Source organism: Brienomyrus brachyistius, chromosome 13 (genome assembly GCF_023856365.1).
Source record: "Brienomyrus brachyistius isolate T26 chromosome 13, BBRACH_0.4, whole genome shotgun sequence".
Lineage (NCBI taxonomy): Eukaryota > Metazoa > Chordata > Actinopteri > Osteoglossiformes > Mormyridae > Brienomyrus > Brienomyrus brachyistius.
This window is the reverse complement of record NC_064545.1, coordinates 8,229,958-8,245,670: the sequence shown is the minus strand read 5'-3', so window position 1 is coordinate 8,245,670 and position 15,713 is coordinate 8,229,958. Positions and strand designations below refer to the sequence as shown.

The 15,713-nt window shown below is 42.6% G+C and overlaps 1 protein-coding gene across 1 annotated transcript in view; it reads left to right on the top strand.

The window, feature by feature from the left end:
* Positions 1-15,713, top strand: part of LOC125706781 (mucin-5B-like) — a 61,893-nt gene that overhangs the window by 42,544 nt on the left and 3,636 nt on the right. The window contains exons 27-43 of the mRNA XM_048973602.1: positions 77-205; positions 480-630; positions 761-804; positions 895-1,110; positions 1,706-4,132; positions 9,659-11,056; positions 11,169-11,446; positions 11,580-11,751; positions 11,942-12,189; positions 12,672-12,855; positions 13,395-13,635; positions 13,848-14,026; positions 14,198-14,267; positions 14,430-14,560; positions 14,706-14,737; positions 14,842-15,010; positions 15,271-15,375. Coding sequence (XP_048829559.1) covers positions 77-205; positions 480-630; positions 761-804; positions 895-1,110; positions 1,706-4,132; positions 9,659-11,056; positions 11,169-11,446; positions 11,580-11,751; positions 11,942-12,189; positions 12,672-12,855; positions 13,395-13,635; positions 13,848-14,026; positions 14,198-14,267; positions 14,430-14,560; positions 14,706-14,737; positions 14,842-15,010; positions 15,271-15,375 — 6,174 coding nt within the window. The remainder of the gene's footprint in view (positions 1-76; positions 206-479; positions 631-760; positions 805-894; positions 1,111-1,705; positions 4,133-9,658; positions 11,057-11,168; positions 11,447-11,579; positions 11,752-11,941; positions 12,190-12,671; positions 12,856-13,394; positions 13,636-13,847; positions 14,027-14,197; positions 14,268-14,429; positions 14,561-14,705; positions 14,738-14,841; positions 15,011-15,270; positions 15,376-15,713) is intronic.

Here is a 15,713-nt window from a genome sequence, read left to right as displayed (position 1 = left end):
ATCCTAACATGACAGAATGCCCATAAGCAGGTGGATCTGAAGACTCACGATTGTTGGGCCATCCTTCCTTTCCCAGCTCTATTTTGTGATTTCTACAACCCACCTGGAGAGTGTGAGTGGCACTACCAGCCATGTGGAGCTCCTTGTATGAAGACATGCAGAAACCCCTCAGGGTCGTGCTCCAGTCTGATCCCTGCCCTTGAAGGTGATGATTTAGAGCCACCGTTATTGACTAAAATCTGTATATAACTACATAGCTAGTCAGGCTATGCTGTATTCAAAAACATTTTATCATCTCTAACTTTTAAAAACATTTGAGTGTATGATGTGATCTAATAAGTCTTTGGAAAATGGCTTTCTACAAAAAAGGCAGAAAACTTCACAGCAAGAGTAAACATCAAAAATGTCAAATTTAAATTAATGCAACTTGTAATATATCCTACCTGTGACATATAACCTGATTAATGCCATCATTTAAGGTTGCTATCCCAAATGCCCACCTGCCCAGCCATATTTTGATGAAGATTCAATGAAGTGTGTGGATAAGGAACAGTGTGGCTGCTACGATAAAGATGGAAGACACTACAACAATGGAGAAACCGTTCCTTCCACAGTCAACTGTCAGAAATGGTAAATTTGTATGCATTGATGCTTAATCCGATTCCATGTGAACAAGATAACAGCAAAAATAGTATTAGAATCACAACTTATTTAGTATTCAAATCCATCTAACTATTACAACTTCTTTTTCTCTTTCAAGTACATGTTCATCACCAAGTATAAATTGCCACTATGACGTACACGGTAATGATAATTTTATTTGCTTGGGAATTAATGTAACGATGCCTCTATGTTCCACATGGTTCACAAAAATTCCACCTGTGCTTTTTGCAGCATGCACCTGTGTTTACATGGGGAACATCTATGTTTATGGTGCCACCATTTACAACACGACGGACGGGGATGGGAGCTGCATCACGGCAGTATGCGGAGCAGATGGGACCATTGACAGGGATATGTATCCCTGTACGACCACAACCCAAGGCAGCCCCACAACACAGGCACCCACGACAACCACACCAACAACAGTGTTTACTTTCTCTACACCTGGTAAGTTTACAGGACCGTTTCACAGATGACTGTGTATCTGAGGTATCTTTTTTTAAGAAAAAAAACGAGATTACGATTGTTTTTAAAGAAATAATATGCGTGTATCAGTGTAGCTAGTTTGACTTCTTTGAAATTGGTATCATTGGCTCTAACTTTTGTTAGAAAAACTAGATATTCTGGCAGACATTCAGCTGTTTCTGCCTAGTTTGGTGTTGAAGACACTTCTGATCATTGAAATGGCTTCATATCTCCATAGCTGTTCTCATGATAACAATACCATTATATCTCCATAGTTGTTCTAATCATAACAATGATTATATAACTATATATACCAAAACTGGGTGGGGGGAGGGAACATACTGGCAATGTCACGTAAACAAATATGAGAAACAGTAGTTCAATATAAAAGCAGACAGTACAAGACAAAAGACAATATAGTAAGTGGAACAATAAATATGCAAAAAATAGGTGGTGGATGCATGTACAACAAAGAATTCACAAAAATGTTTATTTATGGTACCACATATGGTACCACAGCTAAACCAACATCAACACCTTTGACCTCAATTAAAGCGAAGACTTTGTCCCCATACAGTTGAAACCACAACATCTCAGACTGCATCAACATCTACTGAAGGTCCCAAAACAACCACTTCTCACACCACCTTAATTGTTGAAACAACTGGTTCCACTTCTGAGACGACATCACCCCCTTTGATTTCCACAGGAAGTACACCCACAGTTACCCCAGTTGTCTCAACCTCGATACCTTCTACCACAACTGAAACAACACCAGTACCCCCCACGCCAACAGACGCTACATCCCCGACAGTGGAAACAACATCAGTTTCCACTGTCGAAATGACCACAACAACGAAAATGGTGACAAGTCCTCCATCAACTCCAGAAGAAACTACTTTCTTGACCACTGAAATAGTGGAGACTACCACTTCAACAATGACTTCTTCAGCGCCATATATTAGCACTACACCATATGACTGTAATAATGTTTGTGAGTGGTCTAGCTGGATTGATGTCAGTTATCCTGAATCGGGTGAGGATGGAGAAGATGATGAGTCATTTGGGAACATTGTCAAACATGGAGTAAAGATTTGTGAAAATGTCAATGACGTGGAATGCAGAGCAACAGGTTATGAAGATGTTCCTCTTTCAGAATTAGGTCAAGTTGTAGATTGTAATCCACTGAATGGACTTGTTTGCAAAAACAAAGATCAGAGTCCACCACACTGCTTCAATTATGAGATCAGAATCAGATGCTGTGAAAATAAGTGTGCTACAACTGGCACTGCTGCCACAACATCTCAGACTGCATCAACATCTACTGAAGGTCCCAAAACAACCACTTCTCACACCACCTTGATTGTTGAAACAACTGGTTCCACTTCTGAGACGACATCACCCCCTTTGATTTCCACAGGAAGTACACCCACAGTTACCCCAGTTGTCTCAACCTCGATACCTTCTACCACAACTGAAACAACACCAGTACCCCCCAATCCAACAGAGGCTACATCCCCGACAGTGGAAACAACATCAGTTTCCACTGTTACACAGAGCACAACAACCGAAATGGTGACAAGTCCTCCATCAACTCCAGAAGAAACTACTTTCTTGACCACTGAAATAGTGGAGACTACCACTTCAACAATGACTTCTTCAGCGCCATATATTAGCACTACACCATATGACTGTAATAATGTTTGTGAGTGGTCTAGCTGGATTGATGTCAGTTATCCTGAATCGGGTGAGGATGGAGAAGATGATGAGTCATTTGGGAACATTGTCAAACATGGAGTAAAGATTTGTGAAAATGTCAATGACGTGGAATGCAGAGCAACAGGTTATGAAGATGTTCCTCTTTCAGAATTAGGTCAAGTTGTAGATTGTAATCCACTGAATGGACTTGTTTGCAAAAACAAAGATCAGAGTCCACCACACTGCTTCAATTATGAGATCAGAATCAGATGCTGTGAAAATAAGTGTGCTACAACTGGCACTGCTGCCACAACATCTCAGACTGCATCAACATCTACTGAAGGTCCCAAAACAACCACTTCTCACACCACCTTGATTGTTGAAACAACTGGTTCCACTTCTGAGACGACATCACCCCCTTTGATTTCCACAGGAAGTACACCCACAGTTACCCCAGTTGTCTCAACCTCGATACCTTCTACCACAACTGAAACAACACCAGTACCCCCCACTCCAACAGAGGCTACATCCCCGACAGTGGAAACAACATCAGTTTCCACTGTTACACAGAGCACAACAACGGAAATGGTGACAAGTCCTCCATCAACTCCAGAAGAAACTACTTTCTTGACCACTGAAATAGTGGAGACTACCACTTCAACAATGACTTCTTCAGCGCCATATATTAGCACTACACCATATGACTGTAATAATGTTTGTGAGTGGTCTAGCTGGATTGATGTCAGTTATCCTGAATCGGGTGAGGATGGAGAAGATGATGAGTCATTTGGGAACATTGTCAAACATGGAGTAAAGATTTGTGAAAATGTCAATGACGTGGAATGCAGAGCAACAGGTTATGAAGATGTTCCTCTTTCAGAATTAGGTCAAGTTGTAGATTGTAATCCACTGAATGGACTTGTTTGCAAAAACAAAGATCAGAGTCCACCACACTGCTTCAATTATGAGATCAGAATCAGATGCTGTGAAAATAAGTGTGCTACAACTGGCACTGCTGCCACAACATCTCAGACTGCATCAACATCTACTGAAGGTCCCAAAACAACCACTTCTCACACCACCTTGATTGTTGAAACAACTGGTTCCACTTCTGAGACGACATCACCCCCTTTGATTTCCACAGGAAGTACACCCACAGTTACCCCAGTTGTCTCAACCTCGATACCTTCTACCACAACTGAAACAACACCAGTACCCCCCAATCCAACAGAGGCTACATCCCCGACAGTGGAAACAACATCAGTTTCCACTGTTACACAGAGCACAACAACCGAAATGGTGACAAGTCCTCCATCAACTCCAGAAGAAACTACTTTCTTGACCACTGAAATAGTGGAGACTACCACTTCAACAATGACTTCTTCAGCGCCATATATTAGCACTACACCATATGACTGTAATAATGTTTGTGAGTGGTCTAGCTGGATTGATGTCAGTTATCCTGAATCGGGTGAGGATGGAGAAGATGATGAGTCATTTGGGAACATTGTCAAACATGGAGTAAAGATTTGTGAAAATGTCAATGACGTGGAATGCAGAGCAACAGGTTATGAAGATGTTCCTCTTTCAGAATTAGGTCAAGTTGTAGATTGTAATCCACTGAATGGACTTGTTTGCAAAAACAAAGATCAGAGTCCACCACACTGCTTCAATTATGAGATCAGAATCAGATGCTGTGAAAATAAGTGTGCTACAACTGGCACTGCTGCCACAACATCTCAGACTGCATCAACATCTACTGAAGGTCCCAAAACAACCACTTCTCACACCACCTTGATTGTTGAAACAACTGGTTCCACTTCTGAGACGACATCACCCCCTTTGATTTCCACAGGAAGTACACCCACAGTTACCCCAGTTGTCTCAACCTCGATACCTTCTACCACAACTGAAACAACACCAGTACCCCCCAATCCAACAGAGGCTACATCCCCGACAGTGGAAACAACATCAGTTTCCACTGTTACACAGAGCACAACAACCGAAATGGTGACAAGTCCTCCATCAACTCCAGAAGAAACTACTTTCTTGACCACTGAAATAGTGGAGACTACCACTTCAACAATGACTTCTTCAGCGCCATATATTAGCACTACACCATATGACTGTAATAATGTTTGTGAGTGGTCTAGCTGGATTGATGTCAGTTATCCTGAATCGGGTGAGGATGGAGAAGATGATGAGTCATTTGGGAACATTGTCAAACATGGAGTAAAGATTTGTGAAAATGTCAATGATGTGGAATGCAGAGCAACAGGTTATGAAGATGTTCCTCTTTCAGAATTAGGTCAAGTTGTAGATTGTAATCCACTGAATGGACTTGTTTGCAAAAACAAAGATCAGAGTCCACCACACTGCTTCAATTATGAGATCAGAATCAGATGCTGTGAAAATAAGTGTGCTACAACTGGCACTGCTGCCACAACATCTCAGACTGCATCAACATCTACTGAAGGTCCCAAAACAACCACTTCTCACACCACCTTGATTGTTGAAACAACTGGTTCCACTTCTGAGACGACATCACCCCCTTTGATTTCCACAGGAAGTACACCCACAGTTACCCCAGTTGTCTCAACCTCGATACCTTCTACCACAACTGAAACAACACCAGTACCCCCCAATCCAACAGAGGCTACATCCCCGACAGTGGAAACAACATCAGTTTCCACTGTTACACAGAGCACAACAACCGAAATGGTGACAAGTCCTCCATCAACTCCAGAAGAAACTACTTTCTTGACCACTGAAATAGTGGAGACTACCACTTCAACAATGACTTCTTCAGCGCCATATATTAGCACTACACCATATGACTGTAATAATGTTTGTGAGTGGTCTAGCTGGATTGATGTCAGTTATCCTGAATCGGGTGAGGATGGAGAAGATGATGAGTCATTTGGGAACATTGTCAAACATGGAGTAAAGATTTGTGAAAATGTCAATGACGTGGAATGCAGAGCAACAGGTTATGAAGATGTTCCTCTTTCAGAATTAGGTCAAGTTGTAGATTGTAATCCACTGAATGGACTTGTTTGCAAAAACAAAGATCAGAGTCCACCACACTGCTTCAATTATGAGATCAGACTCAGATGCTGTGAAAATAAGTGTGCTACAACTGGCACTGCTGCCACAACATCTCAGACTGCATCAACATCTACTGAAGGTCCCAAAACAACCACTTCTCACACCACCTTGATTGTTGAAACAACTGGTTCCACTTCTGAGACGACATCACCCCCTTTGATTTCCACAGGAAGTACACCCACAGTTACCCCAGTTGTCTCAACCTCGATACCTTCTACCACAACTGAAACAACACCAGTACCCCCCAATCCAACAGAGGCTACATCCCCGACAGTGGAAACAACATCAGTTTCCACTGTTACACAGAGCACAACAACCAAAATGGTGACAAGTCCTCCATCAACTCCAGAAGAAACTACTTTCTTGACCACTGAAATAGTGGAGACTACCACTTCAACAATGACTTCTTCAGCGCCATATATTAGCACTACACCATATGACTGTAATAATGTTTGTGAGTGGTCTAGCTGGATTGATGTCAGTTATCCTGAATCGGGTGAGGATGGAGAAGATGATGAGTCATTTGGGAACATTGTCAAACATGGAGTAAAGATTTGTGAAAATGTCAATGACGTGGAATGCAGAGCAACAGGTTATGAAGATGTTCCTCTTTCAGAATTAGGTCAAGTTGTAGATTGTAATCCACTGAATGGACTTGTTTGCAAAAACAAAGATCAGAGTCCACCACACTGCTTCAATTATGAGATCAGAATCAGATGCTGTGAAAATAAGTGTGCTACAACTGGCACTGCTGCCACAACATCTCAGACTGCATCAACATCTACTGAAGGTCCCAAAACAACCACTTCTCACACCACCTTGATTGTTGAAACAACTGGTTCCACTTCTGAGACGACATCACCCCCTTTGATTTCCACAGGAAGTACACCCACAGTTACCCCAGTTGTCTCAACCTCGATACCTTCTACCACAACTGAAACAACACCAGTACCCCCCAATCCAACAGAGGCTACATCCCCGACAGTGGAAACAACATCAGTTTCCACTGTTACACAGAGCACAACAACCGAAATGGTGACAAGTCCTCCATCAACTCCAGAAGAAACTACTTTCTTGACCACTGAAATAGTGGAGACTACCACTTCAACAATGACTTCTTCAGCGCCATATATTAGCACTACACCATATGACTGTAATAATGTTTGTGAGTGGTCTAGCTGGATTGATGTCAGTTATCCTGAATCGGGTGAGGATGGAGAAGATGATGAGTCATTTGGGAACATTGTCAAACATGGAGTAAAGATTTGTGAAAATGTCAATGACGTGGAATGCAGAGCAACAGGTTATGAAGATGTTCCTCTTTCAGAATTAGGTCAAGTTGTAGATTGTAATCCACTGAATGGACTTGTTTGCAAAAACAAAGATCAGAGTCCACCACACTGCTTCAATTATGAGATCAGACTCAGATGCTGTGAAAATAAGTGTGCTACAACTGGCACTGCTGCCACAACATCTCAGACTGCATCAACATCTACTGAAGGTCCCAAAACAACCACTTCTCACACCACCTTGATTGTTGAAACAACTGGTTCCACTTCTGAGACGACATCACCCCCTTTGATTTCCACAGGAAGTACACCCACAGTTACCCCAGTTGTCTCAACCTCGATACCTTCTACCACAACTGAAACAACACCAGTACCCCCCAATCCAACAGAGGCTACATCCCCGACAGTGGAAACAACATCAGTTTCCACTGTTACACAGAGCACAACAACCGAAATGGTGACAAGTCCTCCATCAACTCCAGAAGAAACTACTTTCTTGACCACTGAAATAGTGGAGACTACCACTTCAACAATGACTTCTTCAGCGCCATATATTAGCACTACACCATATGACTGTAATAATGTTTGTGAGTGGTCTAGCTGGATTGATGTCAGTTATCCTGAATCGGGTGAGGATGGAGAAGATGATGAGTCATTTGGGAACATTGTCAAACATGGAGTAAAGATTTGTGAAAATGTCAATGACGTGGAATGCAGAGCAACAGGTTATGAAGATGTTCCTCTTTCAGAATTAGGTCAAGTTGTAGATTGTAATCCACTGAATGGACTTGTTTGCAAAAACAAAGATCAGAGTCCACCACACTGCTTCAATTATGAGATCAGAATCAGATGCTGTGAAAATAAGTGTGCTACAACTGGCACTGCTGCCACAACATCTCAGACTGCATCAACATCTACTGAAGGTCCCAAAACAACCACTTCTCACACCACCTTGATTGTTGAAACAACTGGTTCCACTTCTGAGACGACATCACCCCCTTTGATTTCCACAGGAAGTACACCCACAGTTACCCCAGTTGTCTCAACCTCGATACCTTCTACCACAACTGAAACAACACCAGTACCCCCCACGCCAACAGACGCTACATCCCCGACAGTGGAAACAACATCAGTTTCCACTGTTACACAGAGCACAACAACGGAAATGGTGACAAGTCCTCCATCAACTCCAGAAGAAACTACTTTCTTGACCACTGAAATAGTGGAGACTACCACTTCAACAATGACTTCTTCAGCGCCATATATTAGCACTACACCATATGACTGTAATAATGTTTGTGAGTGGTCTAGCTGGATTGATGTCAGTTATCCTGAATCGGGTGAGGATGGAGAAGATGATGAGTCATTTGGGAACATTGTCAAACATGGAGTAAAGATTTGTGAAAATGTCAATGACGTGGAATGCAGAGCAACAGGTTATGAAGATGTTCCTCTTTCAGAATTAGGTCAAGTTGTAGATTGTAATCCACTGAATGGACTTGTTTGCAAAAACAAAGATCAGAGTCCACCACACTGCTTCAATTATGAGATCAGAATCAGATGCTGTGAAAATAAGTGTGCTACAACTGGCACTGCTGCCACAACATCTCAGACTGCATCAACATCTACTGAAGGTCCCAAAACAACCACTTCTCACACCACCTTGATTGTTGAAACAACTGGTTCCACTTCTGAGACGACATCACCCCCTTTGATTTCCACAGGAAGTACACCCACAGTTACCCCAGTTGTCTCAACCTCGATACCTTCTACCACAACTGAAACAACACCAGTACCCCCCAATCCAACAGAGGCTACATCCCCGACAGTGGAAACAACATCAGTTTCCACTGTTACACAGAGCACAACAACGGAAATGGTGACAAGTCCTCCATCAACTCCAGAAGAAACTACTTTCTTGACCACTGAAATAGTGGAGACTACCACTTCAACAATGACTTCTTCAGCGCCATATATTAGCACTACACCATATGACTGTAATAATGTTTGTGAGTGGTCTAGCTGGATTGATGTCAGTTATCCTGAATCGGGTGAGGATGGAGAAGATGATGAGTCATTTGGGAACATTGTCAAACATGGAGTAAAGATTTGTGAAAATGTCAATGACGTGGAATGCAGAGCAACAGGTTATGAAGATGTTCCTCTTTCAGAATTAGGTCAAGTTGTAGATTGTAATCCACTGAATGGACTTGTTTGCAAAAACAAAGATCAGAGTCCACCACACTGCTTCAATTATGAGATCAGAATCAGATGCTGTGAAAATAAGTGTGCTACAACTGGCACTGCTGCCACAACATCTCAGACTGCATCAACATCTACTGAAGGTCCCAAAACAACCACTTCTCACACCACCTTGATTGTTGAAACAACTGGTTCCACTTCTGAGACGACATCACCCCCTTTGATTTCCACAGGAAGTACACCCACAGTTACCCCAGTTGTCTCAACCTCGATACCTTCTACCACAACTGAAACAACACCAGTACCCCCCAATCCAACAGAGGCTACATCCCCAACAGTGGAAACAACATCAGTTTCCACTGTTACACAGAGCACAACAACCAAAATGGTGACAAGTCCTCCATCAACTCCAGAAGAAACTACTTTCTTGACCACTGAAATAGTGGAGACTACCACTTCAACAATGACTTCTTCAGCGCCATATATTAGCACTACACCATATGACTGTAATAATGTTTGTGAGTGGTCTAGCTGGATTGATGTCAGTTATCCTGAATCGGGTGAGGATGGAGAAGATGATGAGTCATTTGGGAACATTGTCAAACATGGAGTAAAGATTTGTGAAAATGTCAATGACGTGGAATGCAGAGCAACAGGTTATGAAGATGTTCCTCTTTCAGAATTAGGTCAAGTTGTAGATTGTAATCCACTGAATGGACTTGTTTGCAAAAACAAAGATCAGAGTCCACCACACTGCTTCAATTATGAGATCAGAATCAGATGCTGTGAAAATAAGTGTGCTACAACTGGCACTGTTGCCACAACATCTCAGACTGCATCAACATCTACTGAAGGTCCCAAAACAACCACTTCTCACACCACCTTAATTGTGGAAACAACCACTTCCATTTCTGAGACCACATCACCCCCTTTGATTTCCACAGGAAGTACACCCACAGTTACCCCAGTTGTCTCAACCTCGATACCTTCTACCACAACTGAAACAACACCAGTACCCCCCACTCCAACAGAGGCTACATCCCCGACAGTAGAAACAACATCAGTTTCCACTGTCGAAATGACCACAACAACGAAAATGGTGACAAGTCCTCTATCAACTCCTGAAGAAACTACTTCTCCAACTAAAATTGTGGAGACCACCACATCAACAACTTCATCGGTGTCATCTACTGCTACAAGTGTAATTGTTGAAACAACTGGTTCCACTTCTGAGACCACACCATCCCCTTTGATTTCTACAGGAAGTACTCCTACATTTACTCTAACTGTCTCAACCACTATACCTTCCACCACGACTGAAACAACATCCGTTTCCCCTACTCCAACTGAGACTACGTCGCCGATAGTAGAAACAACATCATTTTCCACTGTGGTAGAGACCACAATAACAGGAAAGACAAGTCCAACATCAACAAAAGAAACGACTTCTTCTACCATTAGTAGAACTTCATCAAAACCACCTATTACTCCAATGACCCATGAGCCCATTCAAACCTCATCTCCTATTACTGCCCCTCAAGAAAAAACTACTGCTAAAGTGAAAACTACATCTGGTGGTTTGAAGACAACTGCTTGTTTTTGCCAGTATAATAAGATCAATTTCGGCCCAGGTAATCAGCATTTGATGATCAACAATATGAATTATTTGATAATTATGTTTGGAAAAATATTAGATGCTATTTAATGTGACTAAATGTAGAAATACTTTTTTTTGCCGAATAGGTTTACTAATATACAACGAGACTGATGGTGCTGGATGGTGTTTCACTGCTGTCTGCGATACGGACTGTCACGTACAAAAACAGACGATGCCTTGTCACACCAGTACACCAGCACCTGTTCCTACACCTACTGTAGTTAAATTGACAAGACTGTCGGAGCATACTACCACAACCCATGTCTCTCCACACACGTCCTCGACTACTAGATCCACAAAAAGTACTAGCAGACCAACCACAAAATTTAATCCAGACTGTACCAACCTTCATCCCCCAAGAAAGGTAAATATGGCAATTGTTAATTGCATTGTGTGCATGTGTGTGTGTGCGGGTGTGTGGTTGTGTACGCGCACACATGCAAACACACCGCTACATGCAAATTGTTATATTGATGTTTAAATTATTAATGTTTTAGAATGGAGAATCTTGGAACGCTGGAAATTGCACCATACAAACATGCATTAATGGTAAAACAACCTCAAAGCCTGTCCAGTGTCCAGCTGCAGTTCAGCCTGTGTGTGTAAACAGCTATCCTCCAGTTAAGGTCTATGATGACTCGGGATGCTGCTTCCAGTATCAGTGCCAATGTAAGTTCTGGAATATTCAGTGGAAAATCTTACCTTTACTCAGTTCATTTTTAGATTTTAAGAATTCTTTATAAAATTATTTAAAAGTAAATTGTTGCATAGTCATAGTTAAATTTTCTTATATCTACATATATGTATTTCTTTTGAATTCTGTGCCTAAATGATTGTCTTGACTCTTGTAAATATGCAGGCGAATGCTACGGATGGGGAGACCCTCACTATCTGACATTCGATGGAACGTACTACGCTTTCCAAGAAAACTGCACATATGTCTTAGTTCAGGAGATCATCCCAAAACACGACTTCCGTGTCATCATTGATAACTACTATTGCAATGCTCATGATGGTCTCTCCTGCCCTCATTCACTGACTGTGTATTACAAGTCTTATAAAGTCACTCTTACAGCAAAAAGAACTCCTGAAACAACAAAGGTTGAGGTAAATATCAATATAAATACTACTTATTTAACAACACTAGTCGCATGACGTGGATCACGGTATAGCTAAGTGCTGGTGGTGTAACATGCATTTGGTTCCCCACAGGGGAGTCTCTAGTTATTGAATAGATCAGGGGCTACGTCAAGTTTAAGAGGAGCTGGTAAGATTGGAATCGGGGCTAAAAAACTCGGGGCTCGGCTTAAAATACAGCCCTGAGTGATCGGACCTAAAGAGAACCACGGTTCCCTGTCACATACTGAAACTATTCAGATCTATGAAATCACATCCTATAGCTAATTAGTGTAATTATTTTGTCTGCTTTTCTGCTTCTGTTCTTTAGGATTTCAGAAGGTGGGTCAGTGAAAGACAGTTAAATGCTGTGTTTCTTAGATCTTGGATGCTGATAAATGCTTCACAGTAGCTGCCATGACACGAGCTGTTCTGTAGAATGCCGATTAATCATATCTTACATTATATTTTAGGTGGATATCAACAATAAGATAGTTTTCCCACCTTTCTCAAATGGTGACATCATCATTACAAACACTGGAATCCAGATGTCTGTTGCGGTGCCTGCAATCCAGGCTCAGGTCATGTTTGGTGGCATGCTATTTGGCGTGAAATTAGCATACTCCAACTTCTTTGGTAACACGGAGGGACATTGTGGTGAGTAAAGCAATGCACAATATTTGGGTGATTTTATCAGGTGATAATCATCATCGTTTACATTTAGTGTATTCTTAATACGAAATACAATAACAGTTTAGCTAATTGCCCACTCCACCCCCAGTCAGTGAAGTTACCAAGGGGGACACCCACCAGGCAGAATAATGCTAGACGATAAATGGCCAGGCCTTGGGGTTGGAAAGGTTTCCAGATAACTGTTTTAATGACTTTGTTCTTGAATGACTTCAGATATTAGATCAATCTCTTCCATTACACATTAATCTTTGAGTGATAGAAGAAGGTGGTGTGTGTCAGCGTTAGCAGAGTGATGTCACAGTCGGACCCCTGAGTGTGGTCCTTAAGCCCCAATTACTCCAGGGACTGTCGGACCCTACATTCTCAAATGTACATCGCTTTTGATGAAAACATTGGCAGAGCAATACAGCTAGTCTTTTTTTTCTCCAAAATTCTCATTAATAGGCTGTGTCATAGTTATAACATTGTATTGTTTCATTTTTTTCTTTACCATTTATCTAAAGGACTGTGTGACAACAACAGGGCCAATGACTGCCGACTTCCAAATGGCCAGATCCACCCGTCATGCTCATATATGGCGTCCCAGTGGTATTATGCTGACAAAAACAAACCCTACTGCGAGCCTCCGCCTCCACCTACTACAACCAAACAACCTACAAGTAAAACCAGCCTTAGTCGCACAACTGCACCCGTGAGCTCTACAACTGCCTGCAAACCAGAAATCTGTGCATTTCTACATAATGAGTGAGTGTTCCTCATGCCAAAATATTGTGATTTTATGTCTCGTGAAAATACAAATGTATTTAATACAAAAGTACCTCTTTATGTTCCCCATACAGCTGTTGCTTACTAGACACATTATGAGTGCTATTAGTTATATTTACTTATTTGATTATGTTTAAGCAGTTTAGCTTCTCCTATGAAATGTTTCCTGGCTCCGTCTTCCCGTAATGCAGCGTTTTTGAAGAGTGCCACAAAGCATTCCCAGTGGACGCTGTTTACGAGGCCTGCAAATTCGACGTCTGTCACATGCCTGAGCCCGAGATTGGCTGCAACAGCCTGGAGATGTACGCATCCATATGTGCCAGTGCCGGGATCTGCATTGACTGGAGGAAGATCACCAACGGCCAGTGTGGTAGGTGGGATCTTCTCATCTGGCAGGTGGACGTAGCTTGAGTTTTTACAAAAACGAAAGTCCGCTGTTGCTCTAAATGCGCATTTTCGCTGTGACTAGATTGTTTAAACTTCCAAATAATTTTTCCCAGCTGTAACCTGAAGCCGTTGTTCATTTCTCTTCTGTGTGTAGAATACAACTGCCCAGACACAAAGGTTTACCAGCCATGCGGTCCTGTTATACAGGCCACATGTAACACAAAGTAAGGACAGCCCCTTCTCTTCCTAAAATATACAAATAATAGATGGCAGGTCAAAATGTGATAAATTCCTTATTGTTGGTTCTGTATAGGTACTTTTAAAAATATCTCATCAAAATGATCTGATGCAATTTTGTGGTCCAAAACTGTTTGTGTTCCACAAAGGTACAACAAGAAGTATCAGAATATTCTGGATAACCAGCCGGGTAGCAGCAACGTGACCAAAGAGGGGTGCTTCTGTCCCGTGGGGACGGTCTTATTCACCTCTTTCTCCGACACCTGCGTCAGTTCATGCGGTGAGGCTTCCTTCGTAATATCAAGCCAAAGGGCAAAGTTGTAACAGTGCTGCTACTTTTTGTCCGTACAAGAAAAATCGTCTTGCATTGTCAGTTTTGCACCATGACTGGAAGGAAGTCTTACAGGGTGTCTCTGTCCCTTCAGGCTGCACGGGACCCGACGGCATGCCCAGGATGGTGAGGATCAGCAGGGCCATCTGCCCCCCCCCCCCCCCCCCAGCTTCCAGCTTCTCAGTGCTCCTGCATTTTGGATGACTCTCCTCTCACTTCTCCCTTTACAGCCGGGAGAGACTTGGCAGAGTGGCTGCCTGGAGTGCGAGTGTGACGGGGACTCGATGAGCGTGCAGTGCCGCTCCCCCGAGTGCCCGCCCCCGGCCGACATCACCTGCGAGAAGGAGGGCCAGGTGGTGGTGAACGACACGCAGGACTGCTGCCTGCAGAAGATATGCGGTGAGTGTGCGTCGGATGAACGACGGGGGAATAATCATATATTCAGGCACGGGTTTGTTGTTTCCCCCCACCCCATAGTATGCTGTCCCCAAGGACAGGCATATACACCAGTGGCCTAAACAGTTTGTATTTTTGTCCTTTTATACTTAGTAGAATAGTTTCCTTGTAAGTGGGACCCGAGATCGGTTTCTGGTTGTTTATTGCATGTCTTGACTTTTTTTTGTTTTAAATCACTCCCTTGTTGCTCCTATACTACGTAGAATGTGACCTGAAGCTTTGCCAGGCAGCAAATCAGACCTGCCCGTTGGGATTCCACGCACAGGTGACCATCGCAGATGATAGCTGTTGCCCTAGCTACACCTGCGGTAAGATCCTCTGACGTTTGTCTTGTCTAAGTGTTTTTCAGGGGATTGCCATCCTCATTGTAATCCATGCACTGCCATTTGTGCATGTTAAGTGCCGTTTTGTTTTGCTTACACTGCATGATGCCCTTAAGAACCAATACAGTTATGAGTGTTACTCGTGCCACAGCTTGATTTCAAATGCCAAAATCGTAGAACGAGAACTCAAGTGTCATGCACAAGAAAATCCAAATGCAACACAGGACAAGAGTCAAGAATTCACAGCATAGTTGAAGGCAGAAGCAGCCAAACTGGTAGTGATGCTTCATGAACCATTTGCAGTATTTTTAATCCCACTAGAT